This window comes from Plectropomus leopardus, chromosome 22 (genome assembly GCF_008729295.1).
Source record: "Plectropomus leopardus isolate mb chromosome 22, YSFRI_Pleo_2.0, whole genome shotgun sequence".
NCBI classification, from domain to species: domain Eukaryota; kingdom Metazoa; phylum Chordata; class Actinopteri; order Perciformes; family Serranidae; genus Plectropomus; species Plectropomus leopardus.
This window is the reverse complement of record NC_056484.1, coordinates 8,078,619-8,094,682: the sequence shown is the minus strand read 5'-3', so window position 1 is coordinate 8,094,682 and position 16,064 is coordinate 8,078,619. Positions and strand designations below refer to the sequence as shown.

General features: G+C 40.0%; 1 protein-coding gene across 1 annotated transcript in view; it reads left to right on the top strand.

The window, feature by feature from the left end:
* The window catches only part of snd1 (staphylococcal nuclease and tudor domain containing 1), a 245,358-nt gene that overhangs the window by 201,077 nt on the left and 28,217 nt on the right, over window positions 1-16,064 (top strand). Inside the window, exons 19-21 of the mRNA XM_042511217.1 lie at window positions 8,062-8,185; window positions 11,604-11,673; window positions 14,425-14,538. Coding sequence (XP_042367151.1) covers window positions 8,062-8,185; window positions 11,604-11,673; window positions 14,425-14,538 — 308 coding nt within the window. The remainder of the gene's footprint in view (window positions 1-8,061; window positions 8,186-11,603; window positions 11,674-14,424; window positions 14,539-16,064) is intronic.

Sequence of the window (16,064 nt, the reverse complement as noted above, 5' to 3'; positions counted from 1 at the left end):
AAAATGTCCCTCGCTATGTTTACATGCACACTAATATTCCACAATTAATCCGAGTTTGCCAATATTCTGAATTTGACGCAGGTCATGTAAACAGTTTATTTGATTTTGTATATTCCAGATGTAGCATTTTCTGATAAAGACATGGTGGGTATGCTTGTATCGTTCAGGCTTTAGAAGTGTTTTTGGACATGAATACAGCACATTCAGAATATCCATCTAAACTAGGGTTTTTACTGCAATTTGCAACATGCGGCCTCTTGTCTGTTTACGGTCATGCCTGTGTGTTATAAATGTATTATACCCAGACCAACTCCCCAGCAGTTTGCAAGAATGGTGTAGAGATGCATGCCCCAAAGAAAAGTCCACATTTTTGGTTGAAAAAAGAAACACACTTACCTTAATTGTGAAATACTTGTTTATTAACAGTTATTTGGAGATTTTGCAGTGGTTTGCACAGTCAAACAATTCAAACGCCAGTGGAAAACTTGGTGGTGAAAAAATCCAAGCTGTATGTAGGCAGGAATATTAGTTGAATATTCATTTTCATTAGCCATGTAAACAGCTTACTCAAAATATTGTCTTAAAAAGGGCAAACTGTTGTTTTTTTGTGCATGTAAACATAGTATTTCAAGGCCGCTATCCAGTAAATATGGATGTTATGTTTAACTCCTCATATTAGAATACAGCATATTGATTTGTCTGCAACATACAACAACTGCTTTGGTTAATTGTTATAATCAAGAACCAAACTATAAAAGGCTGCACAGACAGATGTAAGGAGACAGAGGATGTTGTTTTTTTCCTTAAAAGAAAAAAAATCATGTCAGTCAGTGAATGGACATAGATTTATTGTTAAAGTGTGACTGGACTTGACTTGGAAGTAATTGGAGTGAATCCACGGGTCACAGCAGATCGTAAATCATCTTGTTAAAATTGGCGATCCATAACACTGTACTGTCAGTGCCCTTTGACTGCATAACCCCAACCAGCGCCTATATGGAGTCCAGAGTGTATTTCCAGACCACAAAGTAAGCCTATAGGAAATTCTAGCTTATTTGATCAATCTGCTGTGTGACATAGGTAAAAAGAAAAAAGAATCATATGTGAAGATTTGTAACATGTGCTGCACCAAACATCAGTGCAGCAGCGAAAATTAAGGCTTCAGACTTTAGAGACTCCATCAGTGCCATAGATATTTATTCACATTAAACATATTCAGCTTAGTTAACTATGGTGTGTCTAGCAGGAGGTAGCGCAATACATTTTAGGTGCTTGAAGAAATACTGTACTGTCCTTGTAAGTGCCACATGGCTTATAATAGGTTATAAGGGGCTGTGTTGGTATGATATATTATTTAGGTTCTGATGTTATTTAATTTTACACAACAATTTCTATATATTTTTAATAGTGTTTAGTAGCGAACTAAGGTTGCAGTTGTAGTTACTATTAATTTTGTGTAAGAGTACAGGTATACAACAGGTATGATGCCGAGGCTGTTAAGTGTGCATTACAAAAAGAGGTTGCTGCAATTTGCTGCTGATGATTTGAAGTCTTCTTCAGTTTTTAAACGCAATACATTTTTGACCATGTAATGGTTGGGATAGATATTTCAATGTTTATATCAACAATCATGTATCCTCCTCAGCTCCCTCTGCATATGGAGTTCCTCAGGGGACGATCCTTGGACCAGTCCTCTTTTCATTGTACATGCTTTCTCTGGGTCATTTGTTCACTTGCTTATAAGATGCGTCTTATCACTGTTATGCAAATGATACATACATAGGTCTATTTATCTGCCAAACCAATGACTGCAATCAGCTGTCCTCCCTCCATGATTGCCTAACTGTCGCTAAAGTTTGGATATCTCTTAATTTCCTCCATTTTAAACCCTAACAAAATAGAAATTCTTTTAATTGGCCCTTACCTCGTGAATAATTTGGAACTGGAATAATAAGGAACTGGAACATAAGTCAAAACTGGGATACCTTGCAGACTAAGTGGCCTAATAACTTGGGCATGTTGAAATGGCCACTGTAGTCCTTGTCAGTGCTATAAAAAAAAGAAGAAAACCAGGAATGATTTAATGAAGAAAACAAACAAACAAGCTGATGACACCAGGCGCTCCTCAGGAGATGCCTAGCTGGGAGCATTTGAGAGCGCTTTGGAGGCGCAGCATTTTTTCATCTTAGAAGCTTGGGTTGCGTTTAGTTGCTATGATACGGTATCCATGCAAGTAAATATACCCGCACATAGAAGAGTACCTGCTTTGGATGAGGGGAAGGCTGAGGCATGCAGGAAGATAGGACGGACCCGTTGGTCTGTGTTCATAGGAGGAAACAGAATAGGCTACATACACTGTATGGACAGATTTCTTCTCCATTGTTGTTGTTTTTGTTCAGCACTTGTACATGACAGATGTGACGGCTTGTCTTTGTGATAGGCTGTTAATCCCTCTTCTATTGTGACTGAAAGCCTGAAGTGACAGTGACAAGCGCAGGGTTTTTACCCAAAGTTGAAAACTTTTTAACTCTTGGCACTCCGACAAAAAAACACCCAACGTGCGGTGCTCAGTGCAGAATTCACACCCAGTGCCTCGTCCTACTGCTGGTGTTAGTGGCATGGCAGAAATAAATGGCGCTCCCATTGCAAGTCATTAAAAGAAAATACACAGGCTTCAGAAAAAAGAAAAAAAAACCTGCTTTTGACACGAAGGTAGAAATGGTTTTCTTTAGAGATTCATCAACTGGTTCAAAGGGAGACATCCTAGATTTCAGAAAACAACAATAACTGTTAAAGCATTTTGCCACAGCACAATTCGGAGAAAGAAGCTTAATACCGAACCACAGCACGAAGGGCACTGTAAGTTTAATTCAAAGCTTCCTGCACAGTGACATAGTAGAGTAGCACACCATCTGATTTGACAGCAACGAAGTGGCTGTCAAACTTCTGACAAGCAGAGGTTTGGCAGTCATATCAGCTCATCATCAGCTAATCAGGACACTGTGTCCCCCCCATTTAATGCATCACATATGAGAGCTAAACCTCCATACTATGGCTCAAATGTGCAGCACCATTTACACGATAAAGCATTTTTAATTAGGTTGGGCTAAGAGGCTCCATCCATTAAGGTTTCACGTGTGTGAATATATATAGTAGGTATAACCCTCTAAAAGCTCATGTGTCATTTATTCGGTTCTCTCCGGACCCAAAGTGGAACATGGCCCAGGAAGGGAAATAAATATATAAGTCGGTGTGTAAATATACACACATAAAAGCACACTAGTACACTCTGAGTAGAAAGGAAGGCACACACTAACTTTTTTTAATTAGATTAATAAATCAAGGAGGCGGCTGCCTGTGACGGCCAATGCCATTCCAGTAAGTCTGCACCAAGCCGCTGTGGCAAAGCTGGAGCATAATGATGTAACCACACCACCAGTGTGTGTGTGTGTGTGTGTGTGTGTGTGTGTGTGTGTGTGTGTGTGTGTGTGTGCGTGCGTGCGTGTGCGTGTGTGTGTGTGTGTGTGTGTGTGAGGCGAGGCAATTCATCTGACATGTTTTCCAAAAACTGCTTTCTCTACAAAACGCTGAGGATGTGTCTGTTTGGTGTGTGTGTATTTATGCTCCTATTCCCTTCACTGCATTCATCAGCAGTTGGTGTAGCAGTGGGTGGCCAATGAGGTGTTTGAACACCCCCCCTCCCGCCCTGACCCCCTCCACAGTCAAACCGAGCTCCCAGCTTTCCCTTCACACTCTAAAATCCCCTCGTACCCCTCGCTGGTGTTTTTCCTTTAAGTTCAATATGCTAATGAAGGATTCCTGTCTGCCGTTGGTTGGCAGCTGCTTGGCTGTCTACGCTCAGAAAAACAGCATCATTATTTATATATTCTTGTTCTCCAATAGTAGAAATAATATTAGGTGTTAATGACAACTCAGCACAGCGGTAAAGTAGGGAAGAATGGTGTGTGTTTGGGGGTGTAGTGCTGCACTGCCTGCCTCCAAGCTGTTTGTTTGATAGTACAGTAATATGCATAGTAAGCAGAACTTACTAATTTCACACACACACACACACACACACACACACACACACACACTGACTGCATTCATACACACAAAACCAGGTTAGTGGGAGAAATCGTGTTAAGACAATCTGAGAATGTGTGTACCTGAGTTGCAATAACCTAGTTATTGTGAAACCCAAGTTTACATGCAGATGGTCAGTAATCAGATTCCTCCTCTTGTTTGTATCCAAGGCAGCATATTCAAACTGTATTACATGAGGCTGCAGCTTGAAAAGTTTTTTTTCTCAGAGTTTTAGGACTGTTAGCACAGTGTGAGGACAGACTCTGCAGTGTGAGAGCACACAGTGTTTCCCTACTATTTGCACATGCTCGAGTTTTACAAATAGTCTACTGTTCCGCTGTGGACTTTTTTGGTTTTTAGATTTATTCTTCTTAGCGTCAGTTTAGTATGGTTGGGCTGGAATATTTGGGGGGTCTTTTTTTTTTAACAAAGAAAAGGGCATGAGAACCATTCATTTTCATTTCTTACTCTACCTTTTTATACACTTTTTATACTTTTCCAATCCATTGTTACCAAGACTTGTAGGTATCATTTATACCAGTTTCAATTCTTGTCCTTTTGAAGGCGCTTTGGATTCAGTTGTTTTGAATACAAGGACATACTGCGAAGACCAAAGAACTTTTCATCTCTCCTCACCGCGACAGTGATGTTTTTTCCCGGTCTCAAGTCTTTGCAATCCGAAGCATCCATCCTTTCATTATCTGTAATTGTGTATCCTTTTTAAGGGTCACAGGGAGGTTGAAGCAGATCCCAGCAGACATAGGAAGAAGGGGGAAGTACACTTTGGACTGGTCGCCAGACTACACATAGACACGAAGAAACAACCACGTAGAGACAGACACAGACAACCATTCATGCTCACATGCACACCTGTGGGCAATCTATGGGGCTTTTCCTTTGCTGTTATTAGCTTCACCAATTTGCATCTCAGTTGTCACTTTAAACATGCCAAGTGACGTCTTGCAGATCTCAGCCCCTGACGACCGTCTTCTCCCCCTCAAACATGTCTGTTTTGTGACACTCAACCATGTTTGTGTAGAAGACCAGAGAGAAAAGAGTTTCTAAAAGTCCTGGTGTGTTCAGCTCTCAGTACTTTTGTAGCTTTTATTTGAATCTAAATGTTTTGATGTTCAGTTTCTCTCCTGAATCCTTGTTCTTAATTTAAATACCCGCCTTATTTTACTGTTCCTTGCTCACTTTTAGCTGCTTGGGAGCTATGTTAAGTCACTGCTGATGAAAACCCAACATTTTCGTATCTTGCTACCTCACAAGAAAAGCTTTTACACAACAAACAAATTAACAAATTAACAAGAGACTTTTAATGTAAAGAATTAATAGAAAATGTATCACCAAATTAGCAGAACTTTGTTAGTGCCTGTTCTTCAGTACAAGCACTAGAATTAGAAACAGCCACAGTGAGGTGTTATATGAAGAGCTGCAGACATCAGCCTCTTACTGCACGTCTGAAAACAGCTCACCCCCAACAGGTAAACTTATTTTACCTGCCGTGCTGTTTGATGGAAAAACGCTTGCAGTAAAATAACAGAAGTTTAGTCGTGGATCAGTCAAGCTAATGCGGGGAGAAAATGCAAACTCCACACAGAAGGGCTCAAGCCAGAAAACTCCTACTGAGAAGAAACAATGCTTTGAGACATGTAAAAACCCTGCAAAAAAAACATGTGGTACACATGGCAAAAACTGGGTTTTGAAAGAAATCAATCTGTGTTGACTGGGCTTTTCTTAATCCCTTGGCCAGATTTAGAAAACCTGGATTTTGTTTAGTTTAGGTTTAAGAAATCTAGTTACTGTAAAAAAAAAAAAAAAAAAAAAAAAATGTTAGTTTTGTGAAACTGTGGACTGTGTTATCTGTTCTTTTTGCCTCCATATGCGCTCTCATTGTATGAATATATGTGGTTAAAAAATGCTCCATTACTGATGACCCTGGTTTCCCACAAAACCTCCTCTGGGTGGCAGATCAGTGAAAATGGGCTCTAAAAATACCACATCAAATTTCATGTGGGCCACTTTTCTGAACTAGCTGCCATAATTGCTTCCGAACACTTCATACACTCCCCATACACACATGCAGCCACTTGTAAACACTGATCGGGATGCGTGCATAAACATGCTGTGCCATACACAAACAAATACATATTACACAACCATCAGGAAGTGGCTCTCTTGGAGATGCGCATACTTAGTCGCACCACAATCAGCTTCCCGATTGCAATGGGTGCAAATCTGGCTGCCACTTACTGCAGTCATTGAATCCATGGAGCACTGTCTGTTTTCTACAAGTCCCACCATATCAACAGCCACATGCTCGCCTTGAATCCGCCATAATAGCTCTGCTGCGCATGATATAATGGCTTGATAGGCCATAAATGCCCTTTGGAAAAACTGTCTCGCTCTACTCAAAGCTGTATGTCTCCAACAGGGTCAAAACACCGTTAGCTGTGTGGTGCTAATGGGCTAAGAGCTTGTGAATTTTAGGTCTCAGTCTCTAAGGGGCAGTCGGGGTTAACTTTGGTTTTGAGCTGATAGCTTGTGGCACACCATTAGAGCTGAAGTATTTAACTGAAACCAGCTTTAAGAAAAAACAGTTTTTTTTCGTTATCCCAAGGTAAAGTTTCTTATAAGTGTTCTTCCTGAGTTTGTTTGAGGCATTTTGGTCTCTACCAAGATGGATTTATATTATTTGTTCACATGAATCAAAGCTTGAGGTATTTTCTCTATCTGGAGCTCAAGTGTTTTTTAATAAATTATGCTGCAGCGGCAATTAAGTAAAGAAGACAATTTGACTCGAGTCATACTGTAGTCCCAAATTTGATGACTTTAGACTCAACTTGAAATGTTTTTTCAAAAGTTAGAACTCGACTTGGACTTTAACACCAATGACATTACTTGGACCTGAGACTTTAGACTTTAAAATATGTGATACCTTCCCCCCAGTCCTCTTTAGTGAAGAAAGCTAGAGACATTTTAAAATATGAGATGAGTTACATACGAGATAGTACAGAAACATATAAAAATCATGCTACTGTGGCACTGGTCAAGTGCTAAATAACTATTTTATGACTAAGTTCAGTCCCATTTGTTTAAATTGAGGTGTCTTAACAAATAAATACATTTTTAAGGCATTATTGTGACTCTGTTGTTTAAATGATATTACATTTGGGGAAGAACACATTATGACTTGATTAGGACTTGAAAATCCAAGTGTTTAGGACTTGAGACGTGTCTGTCTTGACTTGAAACTTGGGACTTGCAAATCAATGACTTGGTCCCTCTTCTGCTTTTGTCTCAAAATTTAGGACTTCGGACCTGATTTGGGATTTGTCTCAGAACTTTCTTGACTTGGGACTTTGGGGCAAAGATTCCAGACTTACTTGTGACTTGCAAAACAATGACTTGGTTCCACCTCTGCAAGAAAGTATTTAACCTCACTTTTTCATTTAAAAAAGACACAACAGTAATTGGGAGAAGCACAACCATTCAGTGACAAACAGCATGAACGACCTTCAGAAAAATCCTCTGTCTTTGCATAAGAACACAGTCATACTTTCCAAAATTGCATCAGACTTTATTTAATTTATACTGCTGCATTTATTTAAGAGCTCTGCAGGGGTACAATGCAATTCGGTTCATTTTCTGCCGTTGCCTTAAGAGCCGCTCTCTTTCAATCACAGCCAGTCAAGCCAACATCTAAACCAACATACTTGCACCTCTGTGGCTAAAAGAATTACATTTGACACCCATTTAACACAATCACAGCTTAAAATTTTCAACTTTTCTCTATGGGGGAGTAGGAACTCATATTTTAAATTTAACAGCAAACACATCAGCTGCGAAGTAAAATGAAAACGGACCATAGTGATGTAATGAAATGCAACTTGAAGAAATGGACCAAACTTTAATGGCACTAGAACTGTTAACTGAAGTTTATCTCCATCCCACTCATGTTTGTGTCCTTGTCAGGAGGCCAGTTGGAGAGTCTGATGGAGACCATGAGGGCAGAGATCGCCTCCCAGCCACCAGTCGAAGGTTCCTACTCTGCACGCCGAGGGGATTACTGCATAGCCAAGTTCGCTGATGGCGAATGGTAAGCAAACATCATGATACTTGTGATCATATTCAAAAGCCTTACAATGATCTTAAAGGAGTAGTTTGGGTTATTTCAGATGGGTTTGTACAAGTATGAGATACTTATCGGTTAGTCAGTTTGTGTTATTGTGTGATTGGTGAATCCAAACTAACCCTTGAAACACCAAAGTCACACCAAAACACAAACTAACTAGCCAATAGAAGCCGAGGTAGACCAGTGGCTCCCAGGTTTTCTGAGGTAAAATTACAGTTTTTGTCGATGGAGTCTTGCTTTGATGAAATCAAAGTTAAGTTTTACTGTCTAACAGCAAGGTAATACATTAAAAGTATTTCAAATATAGAATACGCTTAAACTGATATAGATCTTTTCAGATGGGACTCTTTGGCAACTAAAACACCTTTTGTTGCTGCCCGTCCACAACAGTACATTGCGTAGCTTCCATGATGGCACTCCTGCCTGCTTCTCCGAACAGGAGCCTGCAGACCGCCATCTACGGTTGATAAAACACTGACTTTGGATAAATAAAATCATACAACCTCATGTCAAATACTCCAAATTATCCCTTGAACCCATTGGCAGGATTCTAAACTGTAAACTGAATCATACGCTTAACCCATATCAAGCTGCTCCTCTTGTGACAACTAGTTGATGTCTCTTTGCAAGCAGGTGATTTAGGATTACCTGAAACAAAATCCACCTCAGCTGAGCTTCGTTACAATTTTATGAGCAACATTTCCTTGAGAGATACAGCACTGTGCAAAAGTCTTGGAACACCTTCAACTTTGTTGTTCTGCCGAGTTTATAATGATCATACATTTATATCTCAGTAGTCTCTTTACTAAAATACAACCAGAACATACAGGAAATATGTCTAAAGGATTAGAAATCGCACATTTTTCTGAATAGAACAACTTAAACAGGCCAAAGTTTTTAGTGTGACCTCCATTTCCACTTAGCATGTCTTGAACTGACTTGAACAGATGATCTGAGATTTACGATACTAATCTGTATTTACACCAGGTTGCATACAAAATGCCTAAAGCTCGATATTTATTGTTTGAGCTACTATGTGTTATGGTTATACCATTCCATGTTTAATTCTAAATATTGACTCTAGTCTTAAGAAGCCATTTTTTCTCTAAATTTGTTTACTTTTTTGGTGTTTTAATGCATTGTACATGTTCTCTGTGTTCTTTGTATCTTAGAGACACACACACACACACAAACACACACACACACACACACACACACATATATATAAATATATCCTCATTGCAACTTTGCTAAAACAACAAATCTATGGTGGCTTAATACTTTTGCACAGTACTGTACATGTTTGTGTGTTTCTTTCTCGTCTCAAGAATACCTGACCATTCGTTCTTACCTTGTCTCTATATAAGTCTGTGATGCGTTAACTGCAGACACCCACAGGGTGTAATTAGCTCACTGCCTCCGCTTTGGCCTTTCAGAATCAGCGGTTGCTTGACAGTAACACACACACAAACACACGCACACACACACACACACACACACACACACACACACACACACACACACACCTCTATCTCGTCTCCTCACCGGATGTTGGAAGTTTACAGATGGTCATGGGGACAGATAAAAGTCACAGTGATCGAGGGAGGGAGAGAGAGCGTCTATGTCAAGAAGGTGACGAGGAAAAAAGATCACAAAACTGATTAAAAAACCAAATGTTCCCCGACACAGGTGCTGGCCTTTCTTTCCCCCATTCTTCTCTCCATCTTCCTCCTTTTCTTGGGAAAAACTAAAGTTATTCCATTGTCCCCACCACCAATGCAAGTCAATGAGTATTTCAAACAGGCCATCTGTTGGAAACTGTCACTTTCTTCAGCCTTTTTCTGTATAATAGTCTTCTTGTTACTTTCAACAACAAATCCTGCTCCAAACGTCTGAGATTCTTGTCTTTTCTTTTTCTTTCTTTTTTTTTTTTACCAGTCATATATTATTCAGCAAGCTAATTATGTTCATGTTCACATTGTTCTGTGTCCATATCTTTGTATTCTGTGATGCATGTGGAATGTCGGCTTGTTTCATTAGGGGGCTAATTAGAAACTCGTCGCCTTTCAAGTCCTCTTAGAACACCACAGAGTCAGAGTAAATAGAAAGGGAAAAACCTCTGTTCATCAGTCACGCACACTTTGTCTCTCACTCTTTCTCTCTTGCTCTCCATGCTCGCTGCTTTTCTTTATGTCTTCCTGTTAATCACGTATTTGGTTTAAACTTTGTTCTCTTGTCTCTTTCTTTGCCCGTGTGGCCGTAATTATTTGGCTTTCTCCTGCTGTCCTTGGTTCTTAGCCAGTTTTGGCTTTCACCGCTCTCATCGGAGTTGAGAGTCAGACAAGTGATAGTCAGATGAAGAGAAACTTCCTGAACTGAGTCTGAAAAAATAAATAAAAAATGCTCTTCTGTAGCTCCTATATGAATTCATGATTAGGATTTGGCTCTTACTCAGGGACGTTGTTTTATCTTCTAATTTGTCGCTGATCTGTAAGTCCTCCTAATATCAAGTTCATTTCCATTCGATTAAGCTTGCCAAATTGGCTAGAAAAATCAGAGTAATACGGGCTAGGAGGATAAACATAGCTCCCAATTTAATACCATCACAATACATGGATGGTGTTTTAATATATGTTATTCAGTGTTGGAAAATATTGCGATTTTTGTTTAATTTTGAAACACTAGACCATTGGAAAAAGTAAAATCATAAACTGTACATCCTGACACATATTTCCAAACATACTGCACATCGCATGTCTATCAGTCTCTTTGTTATTTCAGCAGCGTCTTATACTACATAGAAAAGTGGTAAATTAACTAATGACTGTTTTCTCATTTTCAACAATTCTGTTACAGTTAAACACTTTTAGACTTTACTTTGAAAGGTGCTTTATATAATAAACATTCAATCTCTGTCGGCTGCTAAACAATCAAACCACAGCAAAACAGTGATAGTACATGTCTTAGAAGAAAGTTAACAAATGACCAAAAAATCGGGATTCTTATTTTTTTTCTCCCCATACCTACAAAGTAAAGGTGCTGGGTTTTGTGATTAGCACTAATGCACTAAAGCTATTTGCTACAAGGCGAAAATGGGTCCAAATTTCAGTTGTTTATTGTGAAGAGGCCTCTCTGCAATTTCCACAGCCCCGCCATGTCCTGATAGATCCCCTCTGTCCCCTCTCACTCCCCCGGCCTACTCATCCTCTCCTGCTCCTCTCCCCCGATCGCAACAGACACATCCTCCAACACCTTTTCCCCTGGGAAATAAGCACGGAATCATTTACTCATCTCCTTTTCCTCTTGTGCCCTCTGTCTTCATCTCTCTCTCTCTCTTCTCTCTGTCTGTCTTTCTTTTTCTCAATTATTCTTCCTGCTGCAGGTACAGAGCCAGAGTGGAGAAAGTTGAGTCACCGGCAAAGGTCCATGTCTTCTACATCGACTACGGCAATGTGAGTGACTGTGACCACGACTTTAACGTATTGTCATCATTTAAACATAGCGCTATTGTTTAGGGCTCCGAACGCATCAAAAGTTAAGTTACGGCCAAACCCGCAGCCAGAGGGAATCTAGTATCTGAGGAGGGATTTCTTTTCTATTTCTTGCATCAAGTCAGACACCAGTTGTTTCCTCATCTCCGCATTCAAAGAAACCCAGCAGCCTTTATGTATCCTTTCAGCCGGAGTTTTTAGGACAAATATGATGCGGGGTTGTTTGTTTTCCCTTTATTGTTTATGACTGAAGCAAAGAGTGCAACTGAGTGTATCGTTTTTATTCCCTTTCACAACAATGACAAAAGCAGAACTCCCCCTCTCGCTGATCTCTTTTTTTTTTTTTTGCATTCTGCGATGACGAAGGCACTGCATCCTTGTGAGTGCGTTACTGTGTGTGTGTGTTTTCTACCCACGTGCGTACACATGCTTGCATCACCAAGTGGCTCATGCAGCCAACCCCCGGCCTGCGGGACATTTCCCATGATGCAGCGGAGCGGCACAGTGTGTGACTGACCTCAGAGAGAGGGGGACAGCTCGAGGTTTGGCTGGCAGACGCGATGCGTCCTGGCATGTTGCTGAAAGTGTGATTCTCCGAGGCCGACCTGGCGCACCAAAAAAAACAAAAAACGGAGCTGATATCTTTCTACCTTATTCTGTGTAGTTTTGCGTCACTGAAGATTGAGTCATTCCGGCCTTGATTTCATGCCTCTGTGTCATGAGCTGTTAGTTGGTAATATTGCCACCTGTCTCAGGTATAGGTCAGTCCCTGAATTATTATGTGATCATTAACAAACACAGCAGAGCACTTTTGTCTTTCGTTTTTAAGGCCCACATTTACGATGCTGTCAAAATCTAATATGGCGTTGATAAATCTTAACGTCCTAATCCATAATAAACGTTCAAGGTATTTTCTGTCTAGACTCTACAGTCCAATGAACACATTAACCTTAGATATGAGGGTCATTAAATTTACTCCCCACTTCTAACGTCTGTATGTGTCTGACTTTCCAGCAGCGCGTTCTCCCTTTAGGTAGCCTGTGCTGATCAGTGATTGGTCATTGCTCACATTGGCTGACACCTGTCAGGATGTATCAACTTTATGGCTACTTAATGCCTCATATCAGTGAAAAGTAGTACTTACTTTTCAAATATAGCAATGTGAATTTTGTTTAAATTTGGGAAACGAGCCAAACTATATTCCTGACTTTGCTCGAATAAAGAGGCGAAGTCCTGTCCCTTCCAGTAGCCCACCATGGGATCTTATTTCAGGAAAAATATGTGCGTTTTTTAACAGCAAAAGACGAATCATTTATTGAATCTGTTGTTGTGCCATGAAAAACACATATGATGTTTTTAAATTTAAAAGGTAATTTTGCGTCAAGAAACTCAGTTTGTCATAAAACTGTTGAAATATGAGATTGAGAAAATACATAATTAGAAAGTCTACACACCAAAAAGTTGAGTAGATGTTGCCAGAACTTTTTCCTGCTGAAGCTGTGATGCCTGTGTGTGTGTTTTGTACCAGGATGTAATGACACCAGCTTGTTGCTTGTTTTCGCTTCCCACGAAGGTTATTGTAGTTAACTAAAACTAAACAAAAATTGCCTCTTGCTGTTGACTGCTGTACATTTGTTTTTAAAATAAGGCCCCATGGGGGACAAGAACAGATGTGGACTTCTTGACTGTTCTGTAGATCCACAAGTCTTAAAAACAGACAGCAGATGTGCTTTTATAGGGTTGTAAATGCAGGTAAACATACAAATATCATGAATTCATCAAATGTGATGTCTGTAATTAAGCCAAAGTTATTGTCTCTCTTAAGCACTTTTTAGAAAATGTAGTTCTGTTTGTTTATTTTCCTAAAATGCATTTCAAGGATCATTGTATTCAAATGCACGCCGACAAGCTGATTTTAGTTTGTTTCTGATCTGACAAGTCTGCCTACCAACTTGACGTCTATTGTCGTCTTTACTCTTCGCTCGTAGCCGAGCTAGAGAGCAGATGGAGCTTAGCGAAAGGGGCCTCAGCACTGCTGTAGAAACAGCTGCAAAGTGATTGGTAAGGTGACATATACAAGCATGCAGCCCTTAAGCTACAAAATGGCATCTGTCCATCTTTCGCAGTTTTAGACGATCATCGTTAAAGTGCAGATTTCAGAATTGATTCAGAATCAAGGAAAAAAGCGGCGTACATCACAGAGTGCGGGGAGGATTTACAGCCCCAGTACTTGCTGTGTTTTGTTTGAGAATGTCGCTTGCTGAGGCATTTGATTTGAGAGATGCTCTCTGAAAAACAGAATGTGAACTTTTAGCTTTTTTTGTTTTATGTCTCCGTATTACAACCGAACAAGCCAGACACTTCTCTCTAATCTCTGCTGGCTTTCTTTTAGTGTACTTGTAGCAGGACATGAATGTCTCTGTCATCTTTTTCTCAGACTCATCATTACAAATATGTACTCCAATTGTTGTCTAGCTTTACTTTATGGATGTAAAACCTCAAACTCATAAACTAAATAATTCCCCAAGAGTAAATATTTTCGACCCTGAACTCAGGCTACCATCACAGGTCCAGTATTTTTCCTTGATAATATAGAAAAAAGTAACACCGCTGTGTGTCTACGAATGATTGCTGAGATAAACACCATGAAATCTGTCTTGAAAAATGTTCTATATCGAGTCTGACTCCTGTCCTCCGTTCATCCTCCCTCAGAGAGAAGTTGTGTCGTCCACTCGTCTTGCTGCCATGCCCCCTGCCTTCGGCATCCGGACCCTGCCAGCACAGGCCACCGAGTATGCCTTCGCCTTCATCCAGGTCCCACAGGACGTAAGTGCGCGGACGAGCACGTGTGCCTAGCAGAGATATGTGTTGCAAGCCGAAAGCTTCAGAAAATAACTTTGAGATAGCAACTTCCTCGGTCTCATTTTCTGCCAGCTTTTGAAAGTTGACTTTTCTGGCAAGACATAAAAATCTGTTTGAGTTCCACTTATCGCACGAGGTGATAAGTCTGTAACTGACAGACGGGGTTGAGGTTTCATTCCGAGCAAGTGTTGATGAAAATTATGCTCATACATAATGCATGTAGAACAAGGAGACAATGACAAAACACCAGGTCATTGATTAACTTGGCTGCAAAAAATAATTGACATAGTAGCAGAGAGACAATTTTTTATGAACAATTTATGAACATATACTCCAGACTCCCACAAATCCATACTGTAGCTATACAAACCATCCAGGTGCTTAATGCGTGTGTGTGCATATAAATGTCCACCTGATAGTGGAACAGCAGTCACTGTTTTTTTTTTTTTTTCTGCAGCCCTAATCTTCTTGTTTACATCCGACTGTGTTTACTCAACCTCCAGTGACCACTTATGTGTGTGTGTGGGTTTGTGCTTGCAAGTGCGTGTGTTAGAAACAGTGTTTTGTGTGTGTCAGGGGGTCAACTCATTGGTAGCCTCCTGAGCCGGCAGCATCCTGAATAGTTTGTGCAGATACGGACGTGTTTTTTGGTGTATGCCTGATTGGCACACAACTAAGCCTTGTCTTTAATTGGTTTTGTGAGTGTGAGTGTGTGTGTGTGTGTTTGTGTGTGTTTGTGTGTGTTTGTGTGTGTGTGTGTGTGTGTGTGTGTGTGTGTGTGTGTGTGTGTTAAGGGTATTTGTTCCACATAGCCTAGATAAGAGCATTTGTAATGTCATATGTTCCTAGAATTAATGACTCACAATGGACACATTTTTTGCTGTTATTTAGTAGTTTTTTTTGGGTTTTTTTTTAAATCTACACTCATTTGGCAATTTATTATGTACATCTAGCTGGAGTTAATGCATCCTTTTACAACAGTCTTGCTATAAATCCTACCTTCATGAAAGAAGCAGCAAGGACATACAGTATATCTACATTTTTTTCATCTGTTAAAGGGGCAGTTCACCCTAACTTCAATAATACATACATTTTCCTTCTTACATGTAGTGCTTTATATCAGTCTGGATTATTTTGGTTTAAGTTGCCAAATGTTGGAGATATATGATTTCTCTCCAATATAATGGAACTGCCTAATATAATCCACATTGGTGGGTGTAGTTCAGTAGAAAATAAAAATAGGTCCTACGTGAAACTCATAGACTAACATCTCTGCCATTGCTTTGTTGGTTTTTCGGAGCCTGAAGTTCAATTTTTTTGGTACTTTGAGCACTACAATTCAAGTGCCATGTAGTTCCACGATATTGGAGAGAAGGCAGACATCATTCTCTACAGCCAAGATCGCCAACATTCGATGAATCACACCAAAATAATCTAGATTGATAAATAGCACTACAGGTGAGAGGAAAAATGTGTTTTATATGGGTATG